This window comes from Palaemon carinicauda, chromosome 9, assembly GCF_036898095.1.
Source record: "Palaemon carinicauda isolate YSFRI2023 chromosome 9, ASM3689809v2, whole genome shotgun sequence".
In the NCBI taxonomy this organism is placed as follows: domain Eukaryota; kingdom Metazoa; phylum Arthropoda; class Malacostraca; order Decapoda; family Palaemonidae; genus Palaemon; species Palaemon carinicauda.
Window position 1 is genome coordinate 146,132,491 of NC_090733.1, and position 17,389 is coordinate 146,149,879.

General features: G+C 34.7%; 1 protein-coding gene across 1 annotated transcript in view; it reads right to left on the reverse strand.

Annotated features, from left to right (window-relative positions):
- Positions 1-290: 290 nt before the first annotated feature.
- LOC137646685 (epidermal retinol dehydrogenase 2-like) overlaps positions 291-17,389 on the reverse strand; it is a 19,632-nt gene continuing 2,533 nt past the window's right edge. The window contains exons 2-6 of the mRNA XM_068379792.1: positions 16,290-16,418; positions 11,875-12,036; positions 11,025-11,107; positions 9,683-9,799; positions 291-1,372 (exon numbers count right to left, since the gene is read on the reverse strand). Coding sequence (XP_068235893.1) covers positions 1,225-1,372; positions 9,683-9,799; positions 11,025-11,107; positions 11,875-12,036; positions 16,290-16,418 — 639 coding nt within the window. The 3' untranslated portion in view covers positions 291-1,224. The remainder of the gene's footprint in view (positions 1,373-9,682; positions 9,800-11,024; positions 11,108-11,874; positions 12,037-16,289; positions 16,419-17,389) is intronic.

Genomic DNA, 17,389 nt, shown 5'->3' on the forward strand with positions numbered 1-17,389 from the left:
TTCCCTGTATATCTTCAATACTGTCGCTAAATCCAAATTCCTGTCCGGAGAGGCTGACATACTTTGTGTAAAAGGGGCACCAAGGTAATGTACCGTGTTGATATATTACGAGGATAAAATTCAGCGAATCAATTAAACTTTTACACACTTGACTGAGGACTACAGAGTTAAGCAATATTTCAAAGGGGTCACTTACTCCTTTGAAATACAGTACAATTATCATATGGTAGTTTTACTGAACAGTGTTCAGTTAAATTATTTCTTATGAAAGGTATCACTAAATAAATATGCACACAGGATAAATTTAATGCCTTACATATAGTAAAATCATACAATCACTTATAGAATAAAAGACTAACACAAAATGTCTACACATGAAATAAAATGGGTTTGAGCTAGATTTTTAATACAATAATATGACCTACAGAAGCTATCATATATGTATAAAAGATAAAATGTTCACATGAATGTGAAGCAAGCTCTTAATGGCACAGTAATGCAAAAACACTTCTGGCCAAGAAGCATCTTAATGATTTATTGTCAATGAATTATTAATTCATATCAAAATATCAAGTATCTACATAGAATACTGTAGCCTATAAAAGTTTGCATGATATCCAAAAGACTTAGAAGTCAGATTTTTTTTTCAGAAAAAGTCACTATTTGCTCATACAATGTTATTTTAATGTGATTTTCTGTACTATTTTAACTCTGCTTGAAAATTTCAGAGCATCCTTTTATTGAAACTTAAAAAGATGTCCTTCCTATAATGTAATGAATTCAAAGTTAAGAGGTTCTGTTATTTGCAATAAATTACTGATGTATCATGAAATCTGAGTTACAAAGAGCACAGCAAAATCTAATATACACTCAGGTATGCTTCAACTCGGAAGCTCATTAAACATCCCACGAGTGAGGTCCTGAAAAATCAGGCTGAATAGCGATTCAATGACTCCTTTTCCTTTATATGTTACTCGAAAGGGTAATATATTTTCTAGACATCTGATGCAGGCTTTTCTGTATGTATATTGGTCCAGAGAAAAGATAAAATGGTTTTGTAAAAATACCTGACAGTTACAGCTTTGCTTTACATTCAGAAATGTAAAGCACAAGAATCACATACGACACAGTTAAAAGACTAAAATAGACTTTGAATGACTTATAAAACAATACTGAAAAGCAACATCAACATATATACATCACTTGTTTGCACTCCTCAGACTTTTATACATTTGGAGTTTGGGCAGCCATCATCTCTTTTTTGATGTGTCCATTGGTTCCATTTTGTACAGGTCGACCTTTGAAGTCCTCCATAGTCATGTGGCCACCACAGGCTTTGTACATCATGTAACCTCCCTTCAAGGGCAAGATACTGGAGGAAAAATTAACATAATAACAACAACTATAATAAATATAAGCAAATAATTTTTTGCTTCAACATTCTTTTTTCCAAATTTTGAGGATTTATTTTTTGTATTTCAAGGAGAGCAAGTGAGAATTTTTATTTTTTCTTAAATAATACACTACCATGAATATATCAGTAAATCTCAAATTCCCTAAAATTCACTTTATCAAACATGTATCGAGTTATTAACATGCTTCATAACTGCAGTAACTTACAAAGAAAACAAAGCAAATTCAAATAATGTTTTAAGAGTACAAATTAAATTATTTTTAAGGCATAAGTGTTTATTGCATGCAGAAATATGTCTTTACTAAATTAATTGAAAAAAAAAACCAAGCCAGGCTCTCACATGGAAAAGTGTTTTCCAGTTACATGCAAAAGCTACCTCTAAATAGGGCAATATTTATGTTCTTACAGCGAGTGACGAAATCTTAAAATACTAACAAATATGTACTACAGTACTATACATAATAACTTTGGCATTATAAAAGGTACACATAGAACAAGCTTCGTGAGTGGAAATATTGCACTGATGTTAATCATGTGTTGTCAATTGAAAAAACTATACTGTATCAGCTTTTAATGTTCATTTAATAGAAATTAATGTTCCCTAAATGGGATATTTGTCAAAGGTTTCAAAATGATGTCAGAGTTACATACTCCCGAATGGTCAAACTATCGAGATGTAGAGGATATAATGCATCTAGAATATACATACATACATATACCAAGGCACTTCCCCCAATTTTGTGGGGGTAGCCGACATCAAACAAATGAAACCAAAAAGGGTACCTCTCCTCTCTACGTTCTTCCCAGCCTGACAAGGGACTCAACAGAGTTCGGCTGGTACTGCTAGGGTGCCACAGCCCACCCTCCCCCGTTATCCACCGCAGATGAAGCTTCATAATGCTGAATCCCCTACTGCTGCTACCTACGCAGTCATCTAAGGCACCGGAGGAAGCAGCAGGGCCTACCGGAACTGCGTCACAATCGCTCGCCATTCATTCCTATTTCTAGCACGCTCTCTTGCCTCTCTCACATCTATCCTCCTATCACCCAGAGCTTTCTTCACTCCATCCATCCACCCAAACCTTGGCCTTCCTCTTGTACTTCTCCCATCAACTCTTGCATTCATCACCTTCTTTAGCAGACAGCCATTTTCCATTCTCTCAACATGGCCAAACCACCTCAACACATTCATCCACTCTAGCTGCTAACTCATTTCTTACACCCGTTCTCACCCTCACTACTTCGTTCCTAACCCTATCTACTCGAGATACAGCAGCCATACTCCTTAGACACTTCATCTCAAACACATTCAATTTCTGTCTCTCCGTCACTTTCATTCCCAACAACTCCGATCTATACATCACAGTTGGTACAATCACTCTCATACAGGACTCTCTTTACATTCCTGCCCAACCCTCTATTTTTTACTGCTCCCTTAACTGCCCCCCAACATTTTGCAACATTCATTCCCTCTCTGACATACATCTGCTTCCACTCCACCATTTGCTGCAACAACAGACCCCAAGTACTTAAACTGATCCACCTCCTCAAGTAACTCTCCATTCAACATGACATTCAACCTTGCATCACCTTCCCTTTTGGTACATCTACAATATATAACACATTAACTACTCTCTCTGGTATATAGTACTGTGGGTAGTTCTGTACATAAATAGTACAAAAATTCATAAAAATCAATGAATGAAAATGAAAAAGTTTCGAACAAGTAGTCTACAATAAACTTATAAATGTAGTACTATATTGTATTGTATTATACAGATGATCCTCTTTTTACGGTCTCGAGATTTACTACACGATACTAATCAGGTACAGTATCTTATTTTTACGATCTCGCGATTTACTGTATGAAACAGTCATCTTATAATACTGTATACAAATATCAAAGTGAACAATCCCAAACAACCCACCAATGCAGAAAGATATAATGAAGTAATGGCTGGGCAGCCTGGGATGAGAGAAACTGTCTTAACAACACAGACAGGAAAAAATATTAAAAAACTTTGGAGTATACAGTAAATAATCTTAGTAGCAGTGAAATCCTTGGATGATATTGTAGAATAAGCATTATCAGAACTTAAATGAATTAACCTATTTGGAAACATCTTGGCAATAAGTTTAGAAAAAAAGACTGATACTTCAGCCAGGTCACTCAACTACAGTATATCCCCCTTCTGTTTAATAATAATGGTAACCTTTGCACTTATGTTAGAGAAAGGACTCGTTTTGGTTCCAGTACGGAACATTCAAAATATGCTAGTGGCTGAGCCTGCAATAGGCTGAATTTCAGTCATCCAAAACATGAAGCAAAAATTTTTCAGCTCCAGCTGAAAATTTGAGACATTCAAAACTTTTGTATCCGCATACAATAAGTTACATAATTAATAACAGTATTATTTGGTTGCTCATGACTATTTTCTTCACCGGCCAGCAGGACATCAGAATCCAAACTACCAATCCAGTCTTCTATCTCGGAATCCTGTGGTTGTGTAGAGCTGACTGGATTAAAGTAATTTGGGAGAGTGAGGGTTGTGATGAGACTTCCCACTGTCTATTGCACTGTGTACCATCAGAACCATTACTGAGTGGTATTGTACACTAGAAATCCTTTGCAAAACATGAGTTAGCCCTGGGTTTGGAATAGGGCATGTTAAGCTAGAATACACTAGCCTTTTCTTGCAAAATCATAGCAAATTAAGCAAAGGGACTATGAAGCTTACTACTACCAATAACACAAAGCTTTATAATCGCCTGAGTGGCCTAACAATACTGGCCGAAACATATTCAGGATGTTAAACGATGCACAGCTGCACCAATAAATAGCTCCCATTTGTGGTCTTTACGAACTCTATACAGTTTATTCCTGATTTAAAAAGAGTATCAACTACTGGCTGGCAATACTGGCATGCATTTCCTGGATCATTAGATTATAGTCAGTTGATCAGCATCACTTATGTGTATTCTAGATAATTAGCTGAGAAAATAGTGGGGTTGGAAGATAAAAACTTATGATTATAAGAATGGTGTTGAAAGGCAAGAAATTCAAGAAGTAATGGGTAAGTATATAAAAAACCAGCCAGTGGAGGGACATACTAGTCCAACTTGCTGCCAGTCTCAAGCCTAGATCAATTGGGAATGTTGCAGCTTGGTCCACCCAACATAGTATAAAAGCAGTAGCAAAATCTACAATGGAATGCAAGAGGGCTAGGGCATACCACATAAGTGATGCACTGTAGTATCCCCTGATTGTAGTGAAAAATATGCAAAGGGTACCACAGAAGTCACAATTAAAGGTAGAGAGGTTGATGAGGAATAAGGGTTTGGAAAAAGGGAAAGATGAGAATTAGAATGTTAGTAGTCTCACATGAAAGGGAAAAAAGTTAGTAAATGTCATTCACAGAAGGAAAATTATAATTCTATGTATACAGGAGACTAAATGGAAATGAACAGGTGCAAGAAACTTTGGGAATGGATATAAAGTTTACTACACAGGGGAAGATATAAAATGAAATGGGATAGACATTATTTTCCCGCACAGATGTACACGGCATCAGTGACAGGCTAATGGGATTAAAGTTGGTGAAAAATAAAAGTCTGGCATATTATCTCGGCACACGTCCCTTGGCAAGGGTGTAGTGATGAGGAGGTGGATGAATTAAGAGGAAAATGATAATAATATTTAGAAAGAGTTCCAAGAAGTGAACTACTGATGTTATCTAGGAACACGAATGCCAATGTAGGTGACATTCTTGATGGCTTTGAAGGAATACATGGAGAAAGAGATTTTGGAAGAAGAATACAGGAGGGTACAAGATTGTAAGAATTATCACTAGCTATGAATCTGGTATTCTTGAATACACAGTTTGAGAAAAGAAGTCATCTGGTAACATATAAAAGTGGTAAAATAAGGCAAATTAATAATATTTTGGTTGGGAAAGAAAACAAGTTAATAATTATGGATTTTAAGGTTCGAAATAATCTGTTGTAGCTCAACATAAACTGGTGGTGGCAGATTTCAAGATGAAAGCAATAAGGAAAAGAAAAGGTCCAAATTGTAAACAGCAACACGAAAAAGAAACATGGTAATTGAATCATGAAGTTCAAACAGATGAGAAGGAAAAAAAGTAGAACCGGAAGGTGGGACAATAACAATTACCAAACTAGTGAGGAATATATACAGAGTGGAAAATAACGAGAATGATTGCAATTGCAATGGGAGAAGTCAGGAGAGAGTGGTATGAGATGACATGAACACTGGAGAGAGAAAACAAATTACAGAACCAAGAAGAAAAGACAGGTAGGATGTAGGAATTATCAAAGATAAACATCTTAATAAAAAAAGACTTCAAAAGAGGATGCAAGGACTATTTTTCCAACTATTAAACATTAAGAATGAATGCGAAGTACAGTACTGGAAAATTATCCTCCAGTAGAGAAGGACCAATATTATCATCATTATTATTACTAGCCAAGCTACCACCCTAGTTGGAAAAGCAAGATGCTATAAGCGGCTCCAACAGGGTAAAATACCCCAGTGAGGAAAGAAAACGTTATAAATGATACATGAATGAAAAATTAAAATAAATTTTGAAAAACATTAACATTAAAACAGATGATTCATATACAGCAATAAAAAGACCCTCTGTCAACCTGTTCAACATAAAAACATTTGCTGCAACCTTGAATTTTTGATGATCTACTGATCCAACTACCTGATTAGGACAATCATTCTACAACTTGGTCACAGCTGGAATAAAACCTCTAGAATCCTGTGTAGTATTGAGCCTCATGATGGAGGAGGCCTGACTATTAGAATTAACTGCATGCCTAGTATTACGAACAGGATGGAACTGTCCAGGAATATTTGAATGTAAAGGATGGTCAGAATTATGAAAAATCTTATGCAACATATATACTTTATATACTGCCACTATTTATGTATTCCTTTTTCCATTGGCAAGATTTTGACTAATTTAATGACTTCTCTCATACACCAGTTACTGACTTAAAATCTCACTTTTTTATCTTTATCCTCATCCTCATTAGCATTATGTTAGTTCTTCTATTTACAGAGACATGGAATGAGCTCTCTACAACCTTTTTTGTCCTGTTGTCTGCCTTCCTGGGCTGAGAAGGCTACATGCTCAACTATGCCCATTTTCTATGATTTCTTGGGCATTTCAACAGGTCTTTGTCCTGCCACTTTCATATCAAATACTTTTCACGCCAACTGATCGTTTTGCTTCTTATCACATGGCTAAAACATCTCAATCTTTTTCCAGCCTCTGGACACCATAACAATCAACTAATTCTTCATTCATAATACTATCTTCCCACCCTACTCCACCTATGGATCCCTAAGGTACCACCTTATTAAAATCTTTTCTATTTTTCTTTTCAGTTCCAATATTGCCATGTCGTCCTGATGGAAGGTTCCTTTAGGCAGCTTTCTAAGGGATATTTGAAAGTGCCTAAAGGAACCTTCCATCAGGACGACATGGCCATATCACCCAAAAATAGATTTTTCGCTTTGCTCAAAATCCGTTTTCTAATGCACCGAGTAGTATAAGCCTTGTGTACCAGTCATGAGTCAACTTTCTACTAATAAAACATTCTAATCTACCAGCTGTGTAGCAATGTCTCTTCATTGCATCATGCTGCAGCCATCTGTGTGACTATTATAACATGAATTCTCATATTTTTTAAGACCTGTCCAAAGGTTCTCAGCAATTCTACCTATTCAACTTACTCATCACTGATACTAAGTAGAGTTTGTAATCCACAACTCTCGTGACACCAACAATTACAAGTAGGACTACTTGACTTTATAAATATACTAAGCTGTATGTTCTTGGTGTCCTTTTTCTTTCTACCTTTGTCAATCTGGTTGGCAGCACAATTAAAGGTAATGTTTGGTCTCTAAATAGGTTTTTCCTTTATAAAGCTGCATTCTATGTTAATCAATGGCTTGCAATAGAAATAAAAATAAAGCTTTGTACATGTAACGAGACCTTTTTTCTATATCGTATGATAGCCACTTTTGTAATCCGCAGTGCATAAAAGTTTCGTGAAATCAACCAAATTAAAAAACGTGAAGTTCACATGACCATCTTGAAAATAAGGTCACTGGAGACTTTTCACTTCCTTTAAAGAGATATTAAGTCTTTAATGTCACCATGTTCAAGGGGAAGCAGAAGTGATAGACAAGTCACCGTGTCGACCTTCACACAATATTTCACTTAATTATAAACCTAAAGTTAGACTTCATAACATATGCTAAAATAAACCAGCTCATGGCATAGATATGCATATTGAAAATAGTTACTTCAATTCAATGAAAATCTATCTCTGAAATTATATCTACTAGTTTGGATTTAACGCTGTCAAGTCTGTATTATATGGATTACACTAAACAATTACAAAAACGTTGCAGTGCAGTAAAGGTGGCAAATAAGCATGGAATATTACATAACATATTTGAATGTAGCATTATCCACACTTTTTCACCACGAAGAACATAGTAGTGCTCTAATAAAGTAGCTAAAGTATTTAAAATAAGTGATCTAAAATAACACTGTAGACTGTGGTTAAAGTTTTTTCTTTTAGTGAAATGCAGTTTCACAAAATAGAGCTCTGATGTGCTATCAAACAAAAATGGGAGTGCATGTAATAAACAATTAAACCCTTTCGTAAGACATACAAATGCATGCTCATTTGTTTTAAGCATAAAACTACCAAGTATTCTGATAAATGTCAGAATTGCGATTGTTTAAAATGTTTGTTTAATAATTCTTTGAGATGCAGTGATGGATGAATGCCAATACATTAAACAAAATAAAAGGTCTATTAAAATGTCCAACATTAAGAAATCCTATTCTCAGTAATCCATTTACTTTGCAAGATCATTCCATATGCACTACATAATAATAGATTAAGGAATAAATTAGTGCATAATTGGTTACTAAGTTTATAACGAATAAGGAAAAAATAAGGAGCCATCACCTGTTAGCCCAACCACCAACTACAAACCTGCAAAGCGATACATATTAGTCGTCCTTCTTCCGTCCTTCAAAATCTTCCATGGCACAGGTAATTCCACTGACCTTGCCCAAAATATTTAAGGCTTTGTTGGGAAGAATGCTGTAAAGACAATTTCCATTTGCAAAATGAGACCCCAGCAAACATCATCCACTTGCTATTTATGGATTAAGCTCAAAAGGGAAAATAGTTACTATCATAAATAGTATTATTTGATCTACTAAATGATTATAAAGGAATGGGTGGGGCCATAAAACATCTACCAGCTTGATCCATAAATGCTCGGATTAATGCGGAATGTCCTGACAGAAGTGTTTTTAATAGTTTCCCATGCATAACCTTTACCTTTATAAGAATGGCAAAAGGGTACAGTATACAGTATACTGTGACCCTGTGTTTAATCTGAAAAGCCCATATCCTGCAGATTTCATGCAAATAGCCCTTTGAATACATCATGAATGAAAAGAAAAGCTGAGTTAGTTGAAAACAACCTCCACTGAAAGAGAAAGATAGCTGTAAACATAAGCCTTCCTGACTATCGATGGCAAAAAGCATCATTCACTGTCTATAGATATTTCTTTCAAGCAAATTGTATTGTGTTATGCACTAAAATCTTTTTATTAACACTTGAAATGTTTAACATAAACAAAATAAAAATAATTATAGCACTAAAATAAATATTACTAAATGACAAAGTAGCAAATTACTTTCTAAATATAAACTATTGTAGATGGGACTTTCAATGCTGAAATAAAAGCAAATTAGTTACATACAATTCCTAATTACAGTAATCAGAATTAATTTACGTGTCTTGACCATAACGTCATAGCACTAGCTTGTTTCAGTCATCGAGAATTTACCTAATACTGTACAGTAAAAGCATATATTCACAAAGCAGAAACAACACAATTTAATTACTGCATGCCAAACTCATGATACCTTCTGATTAATCTTATTTACTATATTACATGATATGTTTGAGCATTCCATAGTGTTTTGTGTAATTCCTTATCCCGCCTTGCATTTAATAATACAATAACTCAACTAATGAAATACAGATGTACTGTATCAGAAGGTATAAGAAAATTATCGAAGAAACAGTAGTGTTTGTTTTGTATATTAATGCATTAACTTGAGAAATAACCAAAAGAAATGGAACCCGAGAATCTTAAACTAGACTTTGTAAGTAAACAATTGTTCACAAATACGTACAGCTTCAGGATAATCAGCAGACGGCAAAATCCTGGTAGGATGACCATTTGCTTGTTGAGAAGGATGCCATCAACAGCTTCTGATGCAACATACTCAGGACTCAAGATTGGAATTAGCCTGAAAAAATTAACCATTTTATAATATTTGATTAAAATACATTTTCTCTAGTGAAACTACAGTATATTTTTAAAATACTCTAAAATAAACTTGTGTTATTCATTATACAGCACTGTACCTTAATCATAATCTTGTCCTTACTCGGTAGACATGGGATTGTACGTATATGCAAGGAATCAACTCTCATGCCCTTTCTGATTTTCCAATTCAACCATAGAGTAAAAGTCTAAAATTAAACCCTCTTAGTCTTTACTCAAGTGTCAAAATTTGGTAGATAGTCTAATAATACTAAATCATTGTTGAAAAATTGGAGAGCCTTTTTTTCTTAGCATTCTAGATTTCCTTTATTCTATTTTTGATAGATTTATATACAAAGTAGATTCCTTATAAATCTTCACTTGTATATTTCTCAGAAATTTCTGCAAATGAAAGTCCAGATGAATGTAAGTTGGAAACAATCTATATCAGTTAACCCTTTTACCGCCAAGCTATTTGGAACTTTCCAACCCTTAACCCCCAGGCATTTTCTTTTACAAGCACATTTTGCAATACATTTTTTTTTTTAAATTGCTCTAACCGCCTTAATTTTCATCATAGAGAGGTCAGGTTGGTCTCATTCTTTTGGAAAATGCCTGAATTTTCTCGAAAAGTTATCCAAAATATGCAAAAAAATTTAATTAGCCGTTTTTTGCAAGGACGTACCGGTACATCCATGGGGGTAAAGGGATGAGTTTTGTGAAAAGTACCAGTACGTCCATTGGGGGTAAAAGGGTTAAGAGCAGAATCGAGCGCACGAATGAAAACTGTACAATATCGACTTACAGCCGTTTTGATTTCTAATTTGCAGCAAGCAAATGGATAATTATAAGACATAAGGACTTCTCCATCTGGTTGGGTCCTGGTTTTATCCACTAAAAATTACTGCATATTACAATAATTTTCTTTTTTTCTTTAAACATAAGATACAGGCTTTACTTGTGGGACTGAGAAGAAAGAACTTTTTAAACGTAAAGTGATTTTTTGGTATCAGATAAAGATTAGTTTTTTTTTTTTTTTCGTTCTAACTTCCAGTTCAGAATATTTTGTTTAACATTTAAAACTATTTCCCATTTATCATTATCCCAAACTTACTTACAATATTTTAATCTGGATGAACTAAGTATTCTTAACATCTAACAAAAATTCTTAAGCATTCCAATATAAATAAAGCAGTAAGTCAACATACTTGGACCTAACTCCATCAAACATGCCAGTGTTAATGTAGTAAGGGCAGATAGCAGTGGTGTTCACGCCATTGTAACCATTAACCTGTAAACCGAATGAAATTTTTTTATTACAAAGTCAAAGTCATATACGTGCAGTAATCTTTCAGATTCTCATGATGTCAACATTCTGTTCTGAACTTTGTAGATTATGGTGCAAAAATGAAATAATTCATAAAAAAATGAGACCAACTGTTTATAAATATTTTGTGCAGACATCCTCTGTAATACAATCCAGGCTTGTCTAGGATATGCCCAACCAAAACTAAGAATCGATCATTAAAAAAACTTCATAAATAATAGGGAACTGTTTCTAAGGGAATTAAACTTGGTAATTTTGAGGTGCACAAAAAAAGACAAAACTGTCCAATGGCCAAAACCTGATAGGATTAAAATCTCTTAAAAGTGTGACACATCCCTACAAAAATTAATCAAATTTCTGCTCTTATGAAGTTTACAAGTAGAATACTGTACATTTCTGAATAACTCATCAATGAAAGGGGTAAAAATAAATTACAAAAATACATAAATAGGAATTTAATGTTTCTTGATAACATTAATAAACCTTGCCATAATGTTTTGTACTCTCATGCTCATCACCAATTCAAATAAGAAAATAATTTGAATAAACAATTATTGTAATATCAAGTACTTTACTCATAATGTGCAAGATGCAATGTGTAACTAAATTGAGACCCGAAACGTAACAGAGTAAGAAATAAAATAAGCTATATGCTAATAAGAAAGGACATAATTCCATGAATCAAAGGATCTAGAAGCTTCTGAAATTACGCAAGCTTACAAATCTCTTACCATAAGTTCCAACTTGAGGGACTCATCAAATCCAACAGCAGCAAACTTTGAAGCACAGTAGTCGACCAGTTTGTTGACACCAGCAAGCCCAGCTAGGGAAGCTACAGTTACCACATGCCCTTTGTTGGAGGCCATCATATCGGGTAAGAAGGCTTTAACAGTCTGAAAATGGAATAGAATGAATTGATGTTCTAAAATCATCCCTTAAAAATCAACATGATAAACAACTTGCCTAAAGTTTCATTACAGTACTATAGTAACCTATATGCTGTACCATTAGTTCAACACTAAAAGAATAAAGAGAACAATTATGCTGTACATATTAACACAGTTATCTGCAATGTGCAAATAAATATCAATGCTTTGAAAACATTCAAAACATTAATTTCTCATAAATCTGTAAATGGAGTGGCTCTGTTTTAGAAATATTAAAGGAAGAGGAGTTTTTACATTACCATATAAAAAAGGGTAAGCAAAGGGAAATATGAAAACTTTTTCCTTCACCATTTGGTAAACTTACTACAACAAGGTAAGTTATTTGTCTCCATAAAGTATAAAATCTAAAACAAAAACCTTCCAGCTAAGGCAGATGTTTTCTTTTCTGAAAACAAAGGCAAACACAATTTTTACTAATACAATTAAAAGGACAAGATCTAAATGTGTCCATCAGGCAAAAACATTATCTGAATGTATTCATCAGGCAAAAAAAATTGTACTGCAAATTAAATATCAACTAAAGCATTTAATCCCAACCTTTGTCAAAAAATTTTATCACTAAGTGCCAAGCCCTTTTTGAGAATATTTTACTTGATTCATTTTCGCTTAAACAATTCACTACGAGACAATGGTCCCCGTTCGGTAGCTGTAAACTCTTGGTTATAGCAATTTGAAACTTTTATCATCAAAAGCCTAAATAAATTTCCTTTCCATTGATTTATATAACTTTACGGATTATATAAAATTTTTATTTGCATTAAATACGAGAAAAAATTGGAAATTACTGAATATAAAAAACATCCAATGGTGATAGAGTACAAATTACTGAATGTAGATATATTCAACGGTGCTTAATGGGATAATGTCTGTGGTGAAGGAGTCAAGTCAAAGGTGGTCACACTTAACCCTTTTACCCCCAAAGGACGTACTGGTACGTTTCACAAAACCCATCCCTTTACCCCTATGGACGTACCGGTACGTCCTTGCAAAAAAATGCTATAAAAATGTATTTTTTCATATTTTTGATAATTTTTTGAAAAAATTCAGGCATTTTCCAAGAGAATGAGACCAACCCGACCTCTCTATGACAAAAATTAAGGCTGTTACAGCAATTTAAAAAAATATACTGCAAAATGTGCTGGGGAAAAAATAACCCCTTGGGGGTTAAGGGTTGGAAATTTCCAAAGAGCCTGGGGGTAAAAGGGTTAAGAGAACTAAAACATTAATTTCTTTGACCTTGTTTAACTCTCTATGAATCTATCAAAAGGTAACTTATACTTATAAATAATCTAAAATACTATTCAGTACAAAGTCAAATGTTGCATAATTCTGACTTTGCGTGTGCAAGGCATCTTTTACATCTTTGATAAGCTTGCATTAACCTTCTTTATCTAGTTTCATCATATCAATTATAGCTTTTCTAAAGTTGAAGATTTTTTTTTTTTTTCACCTTTATTCAATGAATATCAAGGGATGATTACCTGTGGTTTATCACAAATTGATACCGAGATGGCCATAACCGAGGTTAACCAAGGTTATTCGATACGTACTCATACACTCTCTCTCTCTCTCTCTCTCTCTCTCTCTCTCTCTCTCTCTCTCTCTCTCTCTCTCTCTCTCTCTCTCTCTCTCTCTCTCTCTCTCTAACACAAGGTAATGATGTAACACCCCAGCAAAACAGTAGTCTGAAAACAATACTATATATGCCAGATAAAGATAAGAAAATGAAGATACAGTACACTGAAATTGCATAACAAGGGTATTTTTCACAAAAACTAGTGCCTAGAATTAGTTGCTTGTCATGAAACTAATTTTGCACGGGATATACACTATATGCGCTTATAAATACCCAGGCAAAAACTTCTCTCTACCAAGGCACTTCCCCCAATTTTGGGGGTAACAAAAAAAAAAAAAAAGGGGGGGGGGGGGACTTTTCTTCTCCTTGCTCCTCCCAGACTGACGAGGGATTCAAACGAGTTTGGTTGGTACTGTAGGATTAGATTATATGATGTGCATTCCACTGATTAACCCTTTTACCCCCAGGCTCTTTGGAAATTTCCAACCCTTAACCCCCAAGGGGTTATTTTTTCCCCAGCACATTTTGCAGCATATTTTCTTTAAATTGCTCTAACAGCCTTAATTTTTGTCATAGAGAGGTCAGGTTGGTCTCATTCTCTTGGAAAATGCCTGAATTTTCTTAAAAAATTATCAAAAATATGAAAAAATAAATTTTTATAGCATTTTTTTTGCATGGACGTACCGGTACGTCCATGGGGGTAAAGGGATGGCTTTTGTGAAACGTACCAGTACGTCCTTTGGGGGTAAAAGGGTTAATAAGAAAGGATCTAAAATATGCATATCAATTTAAAACAGACATCTCATTTCTTCTTAAAGCAAAACTAAATACAATGAACAACCAAATATCTTATTTTCTACATGTCAGACCATAAATAATTAAGATATAGAGATAATGGTGGACGTACCCAAAGGGGTAGTGATGGACCTGTCCCTTAAAGGAAGGATTGTTTCAAGTCTAGAAAAACAGAAGCAGGAAGAGAATTCCAAAATAATGCCATTAGAAGGAAAGAAACTATGATAGAACTCTAATTTGATGATTACCAATTTCCAAAAATAAATGTTGGCATGTGGATGTTACAAAGTCATCTGAAATGCAGGAATTTTCCATTTTGACGTAAACAGAACTTTCCGAAATAGTTTATCAAGAAAAGGGAACAAAAGAGGTCCCCTTGTGTCACTGAGGATGAAGATTGGCAAGAAAGGGGGTAGTATCACTGACCAAATGAATTGCCATGGATTCAGTCTCATCCAAGAGGTAAACAATATGAGAACAAGACTCCCAACAGGGACAAATAAGTTCTCATAAAGTGAAAAAACACCTAAACAACACAACCCATTTTTTTAAAGGCCGATTTAACAGTTAAAAAAAAAGAGATCTCTCCGAGGCAAGTTAGAAGCAACCTCGTCGCCAAAAACAGATAGAAATCTGACATAATTGAATTCTAATAAAACTCATTTAAGAATTGTAGAAAAAAAAAAAAGTTTAGGAGGCCTTAAATTTGACGGTTACAGAATCCTAAATCAGCCAAGACCCTCAATTCAGTCAAGATATGGCAATTCTAGATAAAGTTCTATTAACAGAAGTGAGCACAGAGGAAAATGATTAAGAAATATGGGGATCTAAGAAGTTAACAACTGCTTTAACAGAAGAGGTACACTGGAAAAGCCATCGATAGAGAGGAGGAAGTGTATAAGTGAAAGAACACTTATACCACAAGAGATATGGAAGGAACATTATGTTACATCCTCGACAATCAATGCAATGTAACCTGATAAAAAGCTGGAAATCCTTATATGGTAGAAAGGAGAACAATTTGGCTAAGAAAACTTTGTGTGAGACCATCAATTGGCTTTAAGATGTCATGGGTAGCAACAAATGATTCTCCAGTCCCACGGACATCATGAAGATTTTTCAATGAAGTATGGAAGGTCACCAATATATCTTAGAATTCCCTCTACTAAATTTTCCCAGGGACTTTTTTATTCAATGCACGAAACTATAAATCGTGTGAAACAATGGTTATAAATTGAATCAATATAGCATGGCTAAATCTTGGTCAACAAGAGATAAAAACTCTCATTACCTAAAAAATATTTCAAGATACATGCACACATGCAAAAATAGCACTCTACATAAACAACACGAATTGCATACTACTTAAACACGTTCTGATAAATTAAGTAAATAGGTACTTTAATCATATACTGCACATTAAAATTTTAAAGGCCGCTCATGAATGACAGAGGCAAGGGACAGTGACGTTACCTTATCAAGCAGGACAATGTCCTAGAGACTGACCATATATACATATGATGAATGCCCAAGCCCCTCTCCACCCAAGCTAGGACCAAGGAGGGCCAGGCAATGGCTGCTGATGACTCAACTGATAGACCTATAGGCTCCCCTAAATCCTCCATCCTTAGCTCACAAGGATGGTGAGGTTGCAGTGACCATAGGAACTAACGAGTTTGAGTGGGACTCGAACCCCAGTCTGGCGTTCATCAGTCAGGGATGTTACCACTTAGGCCACCACAACGTATGGGTATGGGATATACACTACACAAAATAATAGTTGTCTAACACTGGCAAACTGTCTAAAAACAGTAAACAAAATGCTTACCCAAAAGTGACTCATAATATTGACATCGAATGTGCGTTCCACAAGGTGATCTGGAGCCTCCAGGAAATTTTTGCCTGTGACAATGCCTGCATTGTTGACCAGAATATCGACCTGCAAATTGAATAGATTCTATTAGTGTCTTATAAAAGTTATTTTGAATGAGCTATATTTGTAATACTAATTCTATAAAAGTTGTTTTAAATGAGCTACATTTGGAATACTAATTTTATAAAAGTTTTTTTTTCTTTTTAAATGAGCTACATTAGGTATACTACTTTCATAAAAAAAATTATTTTCAGAGCTACATTTGGAATACTAATTTTATAAAAGTTGTTTTGAATGAGCTACCGTCGGTATACAAATTTCATAAAAAAAAAAAAAAAAAATATTCTAAATAAGCTACATTTGGAATACAAATTTTATAAAAGTTATTTTGAATGAGCTACATTAGGTATAATAATTTCATAAAAAAAGTTATTTTTAACGAGCTACATTTAGTATGACATTCAGAAATGTGCGATGGTAAATTAAAGAAAAAAATATCATTGCCAAAGTTTGTGGGATCTAAGTGAAAGGGTAAGTTCGTGAAGGGTAGGGACAATGTGATGCTTAAATATCTCTCTCTCTCTCTCTCTCTCTCTCTCTCTCTCTCTCTCTCTCTCCTCTCTCTCTCTCTCTCTCTCTTATAAGATGGACTGTCTAGAAATGTATATACGTATACAACTCTCTCTCTCTCTCATGATAGGACCAAGAAATTTGTAGATACGTAAACAACTCTCTCTCTCTCTCATGATAGGACAGTCTAGAAATTTGTAGATACATATACAATCTCTCTCTCTCTCTCTCTCTTCTCTCTCTCTCTCTCTCTCTCTCCTCTCTCTCTCTCTCTCTCTCTCTCATGATAGGAGTCTAGAAATTTGTAGATACGTATACAATCTCTCTCTCTCTCTCTCTCTCTCTCTCTCTCCTCTCTCTCTCTCTCTCTCTCTCTCTCTCTCTCTCTCTCTCTCTCTCTCTCATGATAGGACAGTCTAGAAATTTGTAGATATGTATACAATCTCTCTCTCTCTCTCTCTCTCTCTCTCTCTCTCTCTCTCTCT